Source organism: Patagioenas fasciata, chromosome 6, assembly GCF_037038585.1.
Source record: "Patagioenas fasciata isolate bPatFas1 chromosome 6, bPatFas1.hap1, whole genome shotgun sequence".
In the NCBI taxonomy this organism is placed as follows: Eukaryota; Metazoa; Chordata; class Aves; order Columbiformes; family Columbidae; genus Patagioenas; species Patagioenas fasciata.
In genome coordinates, this window is record NC_092525.1 from 13,679,283 (window position 1) to 13,694,630 (window position 15,348).

At 54.8% G+C, this 15,348-nt stretch overlaps 1 protein-coding gene across 1 annotated transcript in view; it reads left to right on the top strand.

Moving 5' to 3' along the window:
• The first annotated feature begins 2,493 nt into the window (after window positions 1–2,493).
• Window positions 2,494–15,348, top strand: part of PAPPA2 (pappalysin 2) — an 89,422-nt gene continuing 76,567 nt past the window's right edge. Inside the window, exons 1-2 of the mRNA XM_065842386.2 lie at window positions 2,494–3,315; window positions 8,503–9,565. Coding sequence (XP_065698458.2) covers window positions 2,832–3,315; window positions 8,503–9,565 — 1,547 coding nt within the window. The 5' untranslated portion in view covers window positions 2,494–2,831. The remainder of the gene's footprint in view (window positions 3,316–8,502; window positions 9,566–15,348) is intronic.

A 15,348-nucleotide genomic window follows, 5' to 3' on the forward strand; every position in this document is an offset into this window, starting at 1 on the left:
AAAAATATATATAAACTACCCAAATTACAGGGATTTACTCTGTAGCTGGCAGTGGTGCTGGCATAGGAACAACATCCCAGCATCTCTGCTCCCCAGATGCTGGCCCAATCCAGTGAGGTGCCCCCATGGTATTGCCCTCTTCATCCTCACCAGCCTCCTCCAGGCCCCACCTTGGCAGCCAAGCTGTGAGGGGAACCTGCCTGCGTGTGGATGCAGATTGTGCTGGAGCCAGCGCTGGGAATGATTCATGCCCTTGCCTGCCTGCTCTGGTGATTCCTTAAATCCGGACGGACTCGGGCTCAGGCAGGCAGGACAGAGGGAGCCAGGGGCTTGGTGTGATGGGGGGGCTTCTTCTGCTCTCACCCATCTTCCCCCCAAAAAAGGGGTCTCCTTGGTGGGCTTTCACTCCTCCTTTGCAGCTTCTGCTCCAACACCAGCCCAACAGTCAGCAGAGCTATTTGTTTGCGAGTGTCATTTTGTCAAGCGAGCAGCTTAACCCAGGCCAGATCCTATATATAGAGGCATTGCTTGGGTGCATTTTTGGAGGATTTTATTGCTCTGATGCTGGATTTGTCCCAGCCAGGCTGCCTCTGAGGAGGCAGCACTGCTGAACCCCTCAGAAAGCAGCAGATACTACTGAGGATCTCGTGGTCTTGTTTCCTTGGAGTACCTGGTCTGATGACCGGATAGGGCAGGGTGTTTTGAGGAAAGATTAACAACTGCTTAATAAGGTTACCACCATTCAAAACAAGCCATCCCGTGGGATCCTTTCTTATCAGGCCCTGGTAGACAGGGCTATCAGGAGCTCGGTTCATTCCTGAATGAATACGCACTACAAGCAACTCTTGCTGGCGTTGGCCCCAGGACAACACTCTTGCTGGGTCACCTCCCCAGTGCCAAGTGCCGAGCTGGGTTGTCTCTATGTCCCCACCGCTGACGAACGGGCACCACTTTGTGGGGTGAGGGCAGGAGAGCTGCAAACCTCTTCTCGCCTCCTCCCCATGAGAGATGGGCGTGAGTGTTGTGCTTGGATGTTGTTCACACCCCAAAGGTCCTCGAGAGCTGCTGGAGCTCCTTTGTATGAGCCATCGCTGCTCTGCCTGGCCTTGTTTGCCCTCTGTGTGTCCTCACTTTCTCTCCAGAACCTCCAGCCCATGCCCATGCCCTTACCTTACACCTACTTTCCCCTTTCCCAGGGAGTTGGTGAAGCACAGTGCTCACCCCCCTCCTAACCCTCAAGTTTTTCCAGTACTGGTACTTTTTTTCTGTCCCCCCACTAAAGTATCAGCCCCTTGTCACCTCCTCCCATCATGCTCCCACCTTGAGAAGACAAAAAAAATCCCAACAAACCAACTCCAGCCCCACGCAGCCAGCTCCTGCTGTTCGTTCTTAAATCCCTTCCCTCCTGCCTCGCTGCTTTGAAAGCCTGTACCCTGGAAGGGGCCTCCCAGCTTTCGCTGGCAACCCTGCTTCAGACTGACCGCCACAGATAGTGTTTGAGAGTAAAAAAATATTATATATATATAAAATAATAATAATGAAAAGAAAGGGAAAAAAATCTCTTCTTGCTGAATCTTCTTACTGAAGTTTTCTTAGTCTCCCGCGCCGCGTGCTGGTGCGATAGTGTTTTGGGAACCAAGAGGAATCTTTGGGGGCTTGTTTTATGTTTGAGCAGCTCCCCCCTGCCAGCGCCGGTGCTGTACCCTCCAGCAGGGCGATGAGTGAGATACTTCTCCCACCAGTGTCTGCTCCCTCGGTGCATCTATGGGTTTGTTTTGGGTTTTTTTTGGCTTTTGGATGTGGCTTTTTTCCTCTCACCCAGATAAGGTGTCTCCAGCCCACCTTTCTGCACGTGCAAAACAGAGGGGATCATTGTTTGAGGAAGGAAAAAAAAGAAAGAGAGAGAAAAAGCAGCAAAATCTCTGGTTCGGGGGGGACCCTGGGTCTCTTTGCCCATGCTGAGCCCAAGAGCACCTTTCCCCTTGCCAGAGCGCTGAGGGGGGTGTCCTCTCCTTTTGCCTTCTTTCTCCCCCCCAGGTGATGGAGATAGAGGATGGAGGTGAGATGGGCAGGCAGATATCACACCCTGAGCTCCAACAAGAAAAAACATGGGCACGTTTCAACTTAGAAAGAAAAAAAATAAATAAAAGAAAAAAGAAACCAAGAGCCGGATTGCCGAGCCGGGGAAGGAAAGAGGCAGCGAGCGGGGCTGTGGGAAGGCTGATGGGTCAAGCCAAGAGAAGCCCAGGACAGGGCAGGTGCTGCCCCAAATCCCCGGGGGCGGGAGGAGATGCGAAGTGGACCCAACTGCCGAAGGGCGTTGGGTCCCCTTCGCATCCCCTCCCCGCCAGCATCCTGGGCAGAGCCCGGGAGGGCGGAGGGAAAGGAGGGCGATGCACCGCTCGGGGTTTATTAGATTGGACATAATCATCTTTAAATAAAGCAGCCCCCCCCTCCACACCCCTCATTGGCGGGGGGGAGCGGAGCGCCCCGGGGTTTTCTAGATAAGGGCGTCTAACGCATCCCCCGCTCCCGCAGGCAGAGCCGGGCAGCGCACAGAAGCCGCGGAGTGGCCGCCGTGCCCCGGGAACCCCGGCTGCAGGCAGAGAGGGGGGTCCCCACCGCGGTGCTCTCACCCTCCTTCTCCTCCTCCTCCTCTTCCTCCTCCTCCCTCAGGAGCAGAAAGGAGGAGAGCGGTGCCGGGGAAAAGTTGGGGGCAGCGGCTGCGGCGGGGGCCGGGGGAGGATGCCCCAGTGCTGCTGCCCGCCGCCCCCCTGAGCGCCCCTATTCCCCGGGGCCACCCCCCCCGGTCCCTTTCGTCCCCAAGGAGGATGCTGCTCGGCGGGGCCCCCCTGGCCGCGCTGCTACTGGCGCTGCTCAGCCTGGCCCGCGGGGACCCCCGGCCCCCCGAATCCCCGCGACTCTCCGCTTGCGGGATGGAGGGGCCGAGCCGCCGTGCCGCGCCCCCGCATCACCCCTACGGGCTGTACCCGCAAGGTCCCGGGGTGCTCGGCGCTGCAACCCCGCCGGGCTCCGGGCGGCCGCGGGGCCGGAGAGCGCGGGGAGTCGGGGGAGGTGAAGAGGAGCCGTGGGGCGAGGCGGAGAGCCAAGTGCGGAGGGAAAAGCTACGGGGCCGGGAGCCGCAGGTGCCGAGCCCCCACCGGGAGCGGTCGCTGCCCGCCCTGTACTTCTCCGGAGGCCGGGAGCAGCTGGCGGCGCGGCCGGAGGCGCTGCCCGCCATCCCGCGGGAGGAGTTCACGCTGGAGGTGTGGGTGAAGGCGGAGGGCGGACAGAGCAACCCGGCAATCATCGCAGGTAAACTCCGTCCCGCCGGCGGGCAGGCAGGGAGGGGTGGGGACCCGACTTTTCCCGCCCGCGCCCCAAACCCCCGTGGAGGGGCTCGCCTTGCCTTCTCCGCTGTGGCAGGTGGCACCACGCGTCCCCACCCGTGTCCTCAGCACTCCAGCCGTGAAATATTCCTCCTTCTCTTGATACCAAACCCTAAAACATCCCCTTCTCTCTCTTCCCTTCCCCCCGCCCCGTCCTTCCAGCCCGGCCCCTCCGGCTCCTATTTAGTTTCTCCCTCTCCTCCCGCCAGGAGCTATAAAGTCCCTTTGGGGGACACGCTCCGCCCGACCCGCACCCCATTCCTCCTTCCCGGTGGCCGCGAGCACGTCGAGGGCTTTCCGAGGCTCCCCACCGGGCGAAGCGGCCGCGGGTCCCCGCGCTCCCCACCCGCCCTGACCGGTCCCGACGGGTCCCCGGGCCGGGCGGCCGCACGGTGGCAGCCGCGCCGCACGCACGGCCCCGGCCCCGGCATCATCTTCCCCCCGCCAAACCCCGGGCACCTGGCCCCGAGGGCTCTGCAGAGCGGCCCCTCGGGGCAGAGGGAGGCCCCAGAAGGTTTTTCTACCGGGAGTTACCCCTTCACCTCACCAAGCTAAGAAACAGGCAGGTGATCGGGAACCTCAAGAGACAGAGTGGATGGGCACGAAGCGGGGCAGATGTCACCTTCATGTGGCTGTGCCAAGATCGGTGTTTGTGGCAGGGTACAAGCACAGCAGGGCAGTGCAGTGATGCTGAGCGGGGCTGGGAATGGGTGGCAGTACCAAGATGTCTTGCTCCCATGGGATGCTTGGGGTCCCTCTCGGAACAGCGCAGGAGCTGCTGTGTTTCTGTGCCATCCTGGCCAACCGGCTCATTTGGGAAACTCTCCCTCTATCCTGACTTTCCCTCCACTTGCAATCCTTGCATTGAGCTGCCACTCTGCTTCACACACTGCCTGTCTTCTTTCATTAGTTTATCTCCATGGCTTATTGGGGCAACAACTGGACCTTTGCTGTGGAAGAGGAGGAGGAAGGACAGGCTAGAGGCTGGGTGGCAGAGGGGGAAAGCAGCTGTATACCTAGTGTTCGCCTCGCTGTCTGCCTTCCCACCGGGGTCCAGCAGCTGGGGATGCATGGAGCATACTTCCCAGCCATTGCATCGCAGCAGAGCTGTTTGTATCTGGAGGTCTGGCCTGCAGGTGCTGGGGTCTGCTTTTTCCAGTGTTTTGTCTTTTTTAAATTATTTTTTAAAATTTTCCCTTTTAACTTCCTTGTGGAGGGTGGGATGGTTATTAGCACTGAGAGTGCTGCCTGTGAGCACTGACACTCACCCGGGTAATATCCCCCAGCCTCCGTGCTCCGAGGTTTGAGTCAGCCCCAGGCACCTCCGGCTGCCTGAGTCACTGGCCGCTTCCTACCATCTCCTTGCAGCTGAGGCCGCAGGGCCCGGGCGCGGTGGCAAAGGAGAGACAGGCCAGTGTTGCTGAGCATTTCATACGAGCAGGTGATGCAGGTGGCTGCCAGCCCTTCGGCAAGTGCTGAATCTGTCTCCAACTTGCTGCTCCTGCTCTGTCGGTGGAGAGCGGACCCAGCACTGCGGTGGTCCAAAGCTGTGGAGGAGCTGGAGATGCTCCAGGTGTCCGTGCATGAAAGGGAGGAGGAAAGCAGGGCAGAGCTGAGCATCTCCTAGAGTCATTGCTTGGGAAGTAAGGACAGGCTGAGCAGCTTTGTCTGGGCAAAGCAAGCTGTCCTGTTGGGTGATGTGACTGCTGCTGGATTGAAGGCTCAGGAATTGAGGCTTTGTTCCCATAGATGTCACATTTTGCCTTTAGGGCCACCCTGGTGAGGCTGTTCATCCCTCTTAGCCCCTCTTGCATGGGGGGATTTCTGCTGGGGTATAACCCCAGCACCCTGCCGCAGCTGCCACCAGGAAAGGAGAGTGGTCCCTCTTCCATGTCCTCCTCATTTTGGGCAGCAGACGATAGTCCTTTCATGTGATGTAATTTCATTTTCCTCCTTTTGTCTCCGTTCCATCCACACTTGATCTGCTTCTGGTAAACCCCAAGGGGGTTTCCCCTTGTGCCAGGCTGAGGTTTGTTTTTACTGAGATCAAAGGTGGTTTTGTCGGGTCAGAAGATCCCTCATCATGCAGTCCCAGGCTTCTGCTGTGTCTAAGTCCAGGTGCCCTCCTCAGTTCCCCAAGATGCTCACCAGCACAAGCCCTGAGGGGTGACCACCCTCTCAGGCTGGCTGTTGTGCTCTTGGCCTGTCAGACCCTTCAGAGCTTTAGCTGCTGATTTCCCCCGGTATCTGAGTCTCAAAGTGTGGCTGAACTATTCCTCGAACTGCAAAACTCCTGGCTCCCATGGGAGAAGTTGCTGCTTTGAGTGTGGTCTTTACACAGTGGTGTACTTCATCTCTTTGGAGGCTTTTTCTCCATCAGACACTGTTTCTGGCAGACAACCTCCTCTTCATTTTTTCTACCGTTGCAAACAACTCTTGTCTTAAACCCCAAAATTATCACCCTAAGTACATACGAACATCACAAACCAGGTTAGAGCTCCCCTTTCTCACCTGGCAGAGCAGAGGCAGAGTTGCTCTTACAGGTGCTGAGGAGATCACCTTGCACCTCCTCTACAAATGGCTCTCTTCCTTCCTGGTTGGTTTGCCCCATGACAAAATACCAAGTTCTTTGGCAAACTTCAGGCTCTTGAAACTCGTTCACTGGTGATTTCTGGTGGAGATGCTTGTGAGATGTCAGGACCTGGTGCTGGGCATCTTTGCTTCACTGGCCTACTGTTGCAGAGCTGATCTTGGCCTTACTTGCATCCCTTTGAGGAAGCCTCCAGACCCGGTTTTAGGCTCACATAAGGTTCTTTTGGACAGTTTTGAACTCATCAGGCACTTCCAGGCTCAGCTTGGCCTCAGGGTGGGTTTGTGAGGATGCTCGCTCACACTCACCCTAGAATGCTGTTCCACTCCTGACACTGTTTACCCCATTTTTTTCCTTAGTGTTTAATCAAATTTGGGGCACTCTTAATCATTTCAAGGTGAAACGCATGAATTTTCCTATGAGAGGTATCAAGCCTTGTTTCCTCAGCCCCAACAAGCACCAAATACTAGAAGATGGCTTTTGAGCATGCTGGTCTAAGCACCTTTCAGCCAGCATCCAGCCCAAAAGCACTCTCCAGCTTTGCCTTCTCATCCCTGCAAGGCTCCTTTGCCTGCCTCTTGCTTTTTGGCTTCTCCCCATCTCAGCTTCCCCTGCTCTTTCTGCTTCCCTTTCACAATCCACCAGAAAACAAGAGTTGGCCAAAGCCCATCCGCCCACGGAGGCTTTGTAGTGAGCAGTGGCAGGGATCCACACCCGGGCTGGGTACAATTGTGGGACGGCCAAGAGGCCACCACCCATCTCGCCCTCAGTGACAGGGATGGATGGAGGGAGGGGTGCTGCTTCCTGGGGTGCAGCGAGGCAGCGAGCTTTGCTGGCCACATTTATGAGGGCTGACGGTGAAGACGTGGGGTCATGGTAATCTGGTTTCAGTCACATCCCCTGGATGAAAGCCAAGAGGTCCTGCTCCTCCTGGAACTCCTCTCCATCTCTACCTCTTTGAAATCCTGGTGGCAGGTAGAGTTTCCCCAAAGCATCATGCTGAGCATCCTCAGGGACAGGTGAGGCAGCAGGGCAGGGTAGCAGTGATTTGTTTTGGCCTGTGGTGCTGTGACACCACGGAGATCGGCAGGTGGTGCATGTGATGGGAGCAGCATGGTGAGGGACAGGAGAACCTGTGCAGTCGGGAAAAGCAGTCTGGGGCATAAGAAGTATCACAGCAGGAGCATAAAAAAGGCCTCTGGGAATGGCAACAGGTTTTGGGAGCATCACGGCACCATCACATATGGAAGAAATTTTTTGGGGTGAGGAGTGGGAGAGCAGGAGCTCCTAGAAGACGCTCACCTCAGCTCATGACCCCATGAACATCCCAGCTGTGGTGACTTAGGACTCCAGAAACATTTTTTTCAAGCAGCATGTGGGTCCATTTGCCCTTGCCAATATTTAAGTGCCTTGTGGCCATGGATTCCCGAGGGCATTCAGCACCTGTGAGCACCACAGGCACTCAGCAGCCTGAGTTTCGGGGAAAGTCAGCAAAGCTCCAGGTCTTGCTCAGTCTAAAGCACAAGTCTGCAATATGCTCAGGCATACAGGGCTGAGCCTAAAGCTATTCCTGGGGATGGATTTATGCTCGGGAAAGCTTCAGGGGCTGAGGACTGCACCCGCCTGGCTGCAGACAGTGCATCCCCCTCTCTGACCCTCATCTGCCCGCACTGGATGCATGACTGGGAGGAAAACTGGAGCATAAAGGAGAGCTGTAAATCTGCCTGTGAGCTGTTGGGGAAGGAGTCCCCAGAGGAGGCTGTTTTGCTTTGGGTTGCTGTGCTCTAATTCTTAAAAGCTTTGGCCCGCAGATGAAAAGCTTGGCCACTAATCTCATCCCACAGGAGGGCTCCTACGGAGAGCAGGTCAGAAACTCCTTGCTCTTCGGCTTTGCCTCCTGTCTGCACTCCTCCTCTCCTCTCCTCTCCTCTCCTCTCCTCTCCTCTCCTCTCCTCTCCTCTCCTCTCCTCTCCTCTCCTCTCCTCTCCTCTCCTCTCCTCTCCTCTCCTCTCCTCTCCTCTCCTCTCCTCTCCTCTCCTCTCCTCTCCTCTCCTCTCCTCTCCTCTCCTCTCCATCACTCTGCCATCCCTGCTGGCTATGCCACCTGCTCATCCAAATGGTTTTGGATGGGGTCTGGGGTGTCCCCTGTTTCTGCACCCATTGCCCAGCCTTCATTTGAGGCTGTTAAAACACTGGCCCAGGTTGCCCAGAGAGGTGGTGGATGCCCCATCCCTGGAGACATCCCAGGCCAGGCTGCACGGGGCTCTGAGCAACCTGAGCTGGTGAAGATGTCCCTGCTCATGGCAGGGGTGGCACTGGGGGAGCTTTGAAGGTCCCTTCCCACCCAGACTGTTCAATGATTTACCTATGGCAGTGGTAGCAGCAACAGGAGCTGCCTTGCAGTCCTGCTAAAAGCTGTCCCACTGCTGAGGACCCAGATCATGCTCCAGGGTGGAGTGGCGATGCTCTCTGGTCCTCACCAGCTCTCCTCTCTCTCCATCCCCATCCCCGTCCCCGCTGCAGGTGTCTTCGACAACTGCTCACACGTGGCCAGTGACAAGGGCTGGGCACTGGGCATCCGTGCCCTGCAGCTGGGTGGCAAGAAGGACGCCCGCTTCTTCTTCTCCCTCCGCACAGACCGGGCGGCCACTGCCACCGAGGTGACCAGCTACCACCGCTACCGCCCTGAGGCATGGACCCACCTGGCTGCCACCTATGATGGACAGTGGATGTCCCTCTATGTGGACGGGACACGGGTGGGCCGCACTGGCGGGCAGGAGGGTCCCCTGCACAGCGCTTTCATGTCCTCCTGCCGCACACTGCTGCTGGGGGGGGATGCCTGGGGGACCGTGCACACTTTCCGGGGACACTTGGCCAGGCTGGCCCTGTGGCAGAGGGCCCTGTCCCAACCCCATCTCCAGCGTACCTTCCTAGAGGGGGTGACCGGAGGGGTGGCAGGGCTGGCTCTGGCCGCTGGCTTCGCCACACCGGAGGAGCACTGGGTGCCGTTTCGGGAGGGCGCCTTCCCCCAGCAGCGGGTGCTGCCACCCCCACCATCCCCTGTCCTGCGGCCGCTGGGTCCCCCCACCTGCGGGCAGACTGCCTGTGACAACGTGGAGCTGGTCTCCCAGTACAACCGGCACTGGCCGCTGCGCAGCGGGAAGGTGGTGCGGTACCGCGTGGTGAACTTGGTGGAGGATGACGGCGGGAGGCCGACAGTCAGCCAGGAGCAGGTTTGGCGGCAACACCGGGCACTGAACGAAGCTTTCCGACCCTACAACATCTCCTGGCAGCTCAGCTTGCTGGAGGTCCGCAACTCCTCCCTGCGCCACCGCACCGTCCTCCTGGGCTGTGAGCCCAGCAAGGTGGGCAACGAGCGCTGTGACCCTGAGTGCGACCACCCCTTGACTGGCTATGACGGCGGGGACTGTCGCCGGCCCGGCCGCTGCTTCTCCTGGAAGCGCCGCGATGGCATCTGCCACATGGAGTGCAACAACATGTTGGATGACTTTGATGATGGGGACTGCTGCGACTCACGGTTCACCGATGTGACCAGGACCTGCTTTGACCCGGACTCACCCCAGCGGTAGGTGTGGGGTTTATGGTGGGGGGGTAGCTCATCGAGGGATGGGGTGCACCCTCTCTCTGACATCCACTCTGCACCTGGATGTTGATTCTGATCCACTATTTTCCAGGGTGAGAAGGCAGAGGGGTGTTTTCCCATGGGACAGGGGTGCTTGTCATTGAGGGCAAGTAAATCCCACAGTGTGGGATTGGCATCCCTCTGTGACACCCTGCCATTAAGTGTTTTTCCCCCCCAAAATGAGGAGGGGGTGAAGGAGAACTTCCCTCAGGGGTATTCCCAGTGCAGAGCTGCTGTTCTCCAGCAATACACCAGTGGGACGGTGGGCAGAGCAGCCCCATGCAAAGGGTGCTGTGTCCCCTGACCCCCCTGCAAGGGATATAGCAGGAGGATTGCCACCCCTTCCTCACCTTCCCTGCATGTGTCTAAAAGCCTGATTTCTCCATTTGTTTTCGAAATATCTTTGCCTGAGTGATGGGGCAGGGAGAAGGAGGTGATGCTGTATGTGCGAGTGGCAGGATTTGGAAAGATGGGTTTCAGTGTGTGTGAGCCTCCCTGAATCTCACCCCAGGGAGCAATGCCCATGGGGAGATGCCCTTGGCTGGGCAAAAGCAGGGGCTGAACAAACCTTGCACCTCAAAGCCAAATGCTGGTTTTGGAGCAAATCCCCCTCTTCAGGCAAGGCATGGGGTGGCTGCTCAGTGACAGAGGAGGACGTGTGCCTTTCATGTGTGCTGCAGGTACAAAGTGCCCTGCACAGCATTAAGTGACCTCTGTGCTCCCCGGGGCCCTTTGGAGGCAGCAACTGGGATGGGATGGAGAGGGGGAGCCCCTCCATGTGATGGGGGACCCCAGGGCAGTTGGGACAGTGTCCTTGATATAGTCAGTGATTTGCACACACCTGCCCTCCTTCCCAGAGGCTCTGAAGTGCTGGTGGTCCTGCTGATGGCTTCCAGTGCTCGGGGCTCTGTAAATGTGCTTTCTGTCCGGAGATGGGGAAGGGAAAAAAGACTCATGGCTTTATTTTTTTTTTTAAGTAGTTTTTGTCTTCATGTCAGAGAAAATTGCTCATTCCCTGCTGCTGGCTCCTGGTGATGGGCAGAGGTGACCACCAGAGTGGTGCAGCACGATGGCAGCATCTGGGGAGAAAAGCTGCAAGGGAAGGTCTTAGGGACACTTTGCTCCTTTGATCTCCTTCCTTCTCCTTTACCTTTTTTCTTTTTTTTCGTGGGTGTGGGAGCAGGTAGGCTGTGGCTATACATTTTTTTTTTTTTTTTTTCTCAATACAGCTTCTTTTCTCTGTTGCCCCAGAAGATGTTTTCCTATCCCTGGAAGTCTCTTTGGTGACAGCCACCATCCCCTGTACCTGCCTGTCCTCTTTCCCATCCCTGTGGGCAAGCATGGGCAGTGCTCTCCTGAGCACAGAATCACAGAATCATAGAATAGTTTGGGTTGGAAGGGACCTTCAAAGCTCCCCCAGTGCCACCCCTGCCATGAGCAGGGACATCTTCACCAGCTCAGGTTGCTCAGAGCCCCGTTCAGCCTGGCCTGGGATGTCTCCAGGGATGGGGCATCCACCACCTCTCTGGGCAACCTGGGCTGGTGTCTCATCACCCTGAGTGTAAAAAATTTCTTCCCCATGTCTAGCCTGGGGATGATGAGCAGCTCTCTTGCTTGCATGTTGCCTTTCCTGCCTGCAGGATGCTCTCGGCTCGTGGTGGCCGTGAGCATCCAAGGCCATTTGGCCTTGGCTTCAGCAGGGTAAAAGCTTGGTCCTTGCTCTCTGTGTGCAGTTAGAGAAATGTTTTCATCCTCAGATGAGAAGGACTCCACCTTAAATTAAAAAAGGCCAAATTTTTGCTGGTATGAATCAGGGCTTCCATTTGTCAGGATTTTCCTAAGAAAGTTGGGAAAGAAATAAAACAAAACAAAATAAAACAAAAACCTTGCTTCTGTGGGAAAGGAATGGGCAAATGGGAACACTAGGGAAATAACAAATCTTTTGCAATTTTCTTTCCGCAGACCTCATTGGCCTGCGCAGGAACAAGATTGATTTTTTGTAGCTTAAGCTCTGAAAAACGAAATCCGGTGTGCCCCGCATTCGGGAAATGTGGGGGCATGAGTGGAATCCTGCTGCTGCTGAGCAATTCTGAGCTGTCTTTTGCTGGCTTCTTCAGAAATGCTGGTGGACACCTGGGCTCATCCCTGCTGAGGGTACCCTGGCTTCTGGAGGAGAATAGATATGTTTGTGGGAAAACCACTGGGAAATTGGTAGCATGGGTTTGGGAAAAACCAAGGCAAGCTTGAGCTTGCCCAAGCGCATGGCCAGGTTGTATTTTTCTCCCGAAGTTGGTGGATGAATCCCAAAATACATGAGCAGGCGTCCTTAGTACAGCGAGGGTGTTCAGGCAGAGTTCCTGCTGGGCAAGGAAGTACCTCTGGATTTGCTCATAAGGTGTTATACTTCAATGAGCATTTATGATCAGTCCAGACATAAGGAAGAATTTTTTTTACACTGAGGGTGGTGAGAGTCTGGCCCAGGTTGCCCAGAGAGGTGGTGGATGAACCATCCCTGGAGACATCCCAGGCCAGGCTGGACGGGGCTCTGAGCAACCTGAGCTGGTGAAGATGTCCCTGCTCATGGCAGGGGTGGCACTGGATGAGCTTTCGATGTCCCTTCCAACCCAAACCACTCCGTGATTCTATGATGATGAGGGAGGCAGTGGGGAAATTTACAGAAGGATTTGTAGGGTGGAAGCCCAAATGACAGAAATAACATGAAATTAAATGTGACAAACTGCAGAAAGGTGGCACAACAGGGACCTGACACTTCGATGTGGACAGCAGCTCTTTGTAGCTGGAGAAGAGCTGGATGCTGCTCCACCAGTCATATCTGCTGGAGAAGCATGTGCCAGAGATTCTGCCATTGCAATACCAGGGTCTGGAGTAAAATGTGCCTTAATTTGCTGCAGACATGCGTCTTCTCACAGTGCCTGAGTGCTGTTGTAATTGGTGCTCTTGGAAGGAAAGAAGCAACAGCTCATTAACAGCAATTAACACTCAGTGAGGGTCCCCCTCGGGCAGTTAGTCTGGTGTATGACACAGTTAATGTGAAATGAAAAACTGGAGACGAATCTGGAGAGCAAAACAGATAAGGGCAGAGCTGCTGGGCCTTCCATCTCACCACCCAAAAGAACGGCAGAAATAACCAAAGTGACAAAAGGAGGTGAAAAAATGACCAGGTCTCTCCAGCCTCTTGGTGGCCTCCCCTGGGACGGCCACAGCTGTGACATTGAAGTGTATCTGATTAACAGGACACTTGAAGGGCTATAATGAAAGCTTAGCTGGCCTCCCATCCTAAGGGAAGGATGCTTAATTGGGTTAAGGCTGTTTGGGAGCCTCCTGCTGTTTAAGCTGTGCCTTCAAAAACTGATCCAGATTAACATCACTGAGTGTCTCTTGTGGACAAGCCCCGGAAAACGAACAAATCACTCCAAGCTATTCTCTGGCACTTTGGCAGCCCATTGTCAGGAGATGTTCAGCTGAACATGGTTGGCCTAAAAGGTGTAAAACTGAGAGCAGGTGGAGCAAGGATACCATTTTTTTGGGGGCAATAGCTGACACACCCACACCTTAATCCCAAACAGAGGGTAAAATAACATTCAAATTAGCTGCTCACTTCCCCTTCACGTTCCTTTGCTACAGAAACCCTCAGCAGATCTTTCTCACAGTGAAAGAGGGAAGGTATGTGTAACGTTATTGTAAATTTGTAAGTCTTGAGAACAACCTAAGATCACCAACACTGTTGTAGGGCATAGATTCAAGTGGGGATTGTAGGTGTCTGTAGAAACTTCCACTTGCTGCTTATGGTGGCTGGTCACTTGAGGGACAAACGGAGGGATCTGTTATCTGTGTGCTGTTGAATTTGCTGCCTGTGAGGTGTGGAGCGGAAGAGACAATCTGCTTGCTAGATGCTCCCATGAAGGAGCACATTTAGGAGGTGCTCCTGCTCAGGGCTTGAGCCCTGGCTGCATTTTAACTCCTTCTGGTGCATCTTGGTGTTCTACTGGCCTGTATCCGAATATTGGGCTGGTGGTTCCCAAAGGACTAAGTCTCAAGTGATGGAACCAAGTCTCACGGTTTGTAAGCATGGTGATGAGGACATGGGTACTTTAGTGGCTTCAAAGGTGACAGTGATGGGTTCACCAGCTGCTGATGATGTCGCTTCTCCTTTAGTAGATGCACTGAGGCTGGGGAGGTGCAGTAATTAACAGGTTTTTTTTTGCTGGAGGCTGATGATTTCTTGGTGGATGCTTTAAAGTTTAATGAGAGTGGCTGGACTTGAGCTCATAAACTCCTTTACTCTTTCACTGTAGAAAACCTACTCTCTCTGGGTTTTCCTATTGATTACTGATTTCAAAACCTGGCACAGGTAGAAGGGATTGTCCTTGGTAGAGCCCATTATATCAGAGGGCAGGATGTCTACCAAACTGCTTGCTTGTGATGGGACTTGGAGGTTACATCCATGAGAGAGTATCTCTGGGTGACTCAGCTCACCCAGAGACCTGGCTTAGGGCTGAAGACCCGAGATTTGCTTTTGTCCTTCTCAATCAAAGTACACTGAAGAGTATTTGGCATGTAGCAACCCCTTAGTAAGTGTCTGGTGCATTGTGCCAAAAGTCAGGAGCTCTGAGTGCTTCCAGGAGGAAGGACTCAGGGTGGTGGGAAGATGTGTGAACTGTGTGCTTGGTCGGTGTGACTTAGTAGGCTCCGCATTGTGTTTACATTTGTGCCACCTCTAGATAGTGCTGGAGATCTGCACACCTCGCCTTCCACATACTACCTTCACTTTCCCTGTGATATATATATATATTGTTTACTTGGTCTTCCTTCTCGTGTTTTCTGGTTCCTTTCTTGCTGGGAAGGTTGTTCCTTTCCTTACGTGTCTTGATCTTCTATTTCTCGGAAGAAGTTGTATGTGTTGGTCTCTTGGTTTTCTCCTACAACTCTTCCACGCTCTTGGAAAAGAGCTGTCTTGTGTTTCCCAAAATTTTTCACAAATGAGGCTATGATTCAGGCATCCTTTGGTGCTTTTGTTCTCAAAAAGATGTGAGAGAAAGAGGTTATAACCTCTCTCACATGGGCTGGTAATGGGGAGGAAAGGGTAGCTGTGAGCTGTAACTTGAAATGATAAGAGGTCCATGAGAAGGTCTGGAGTGGAAGAGGAGGGGGTGATGTGGGCTCCAGGGTTGAGACAGTCTCTCAGAGGAGCACAAGGTCTTGGGGACCCTGGCTGAGAGCAGAGGGCTCTGTATAGCACTGGGACCAGAGGTCTGTTGTGTTACTGCAGGGAAGCAGAAGTGCATGGCTGGAAGAGGAACATGAAGGTGAGGAGGTATCTGGGTCCAAGGACTGGTTCCCAGTGCCTGGCTTTTGTGCTAGGCAAAACAGCTTCTTCCATGTATTTTGGAGTGCTAAAAGTAGGAAATGAAATCTACAGCAATACACTTCTTTTCTTCCCAAGGTAAAGGCTTGGGGATTAATCTCCAATAAACCTCTGCTGGAGGATGAGTCTTGCTCACTCCTGCAAGTGGAGCTGTTGGGTGGTTCCTCAAGGAACCTTACAGGTCCCCTGGGGGTGGCTGCTGGACAGGGGAGGGAGAATACGATCCCCGTGTGAGTGAGGGGAGAGGATGTCTGCCCAGCGGCTGTGGGCAGCCTGGGTGCTTTTGGGGAAAACAGCTGTCCCAGATGTGAGCTATTGTTCTAGCAAGCTCTACTGTCCC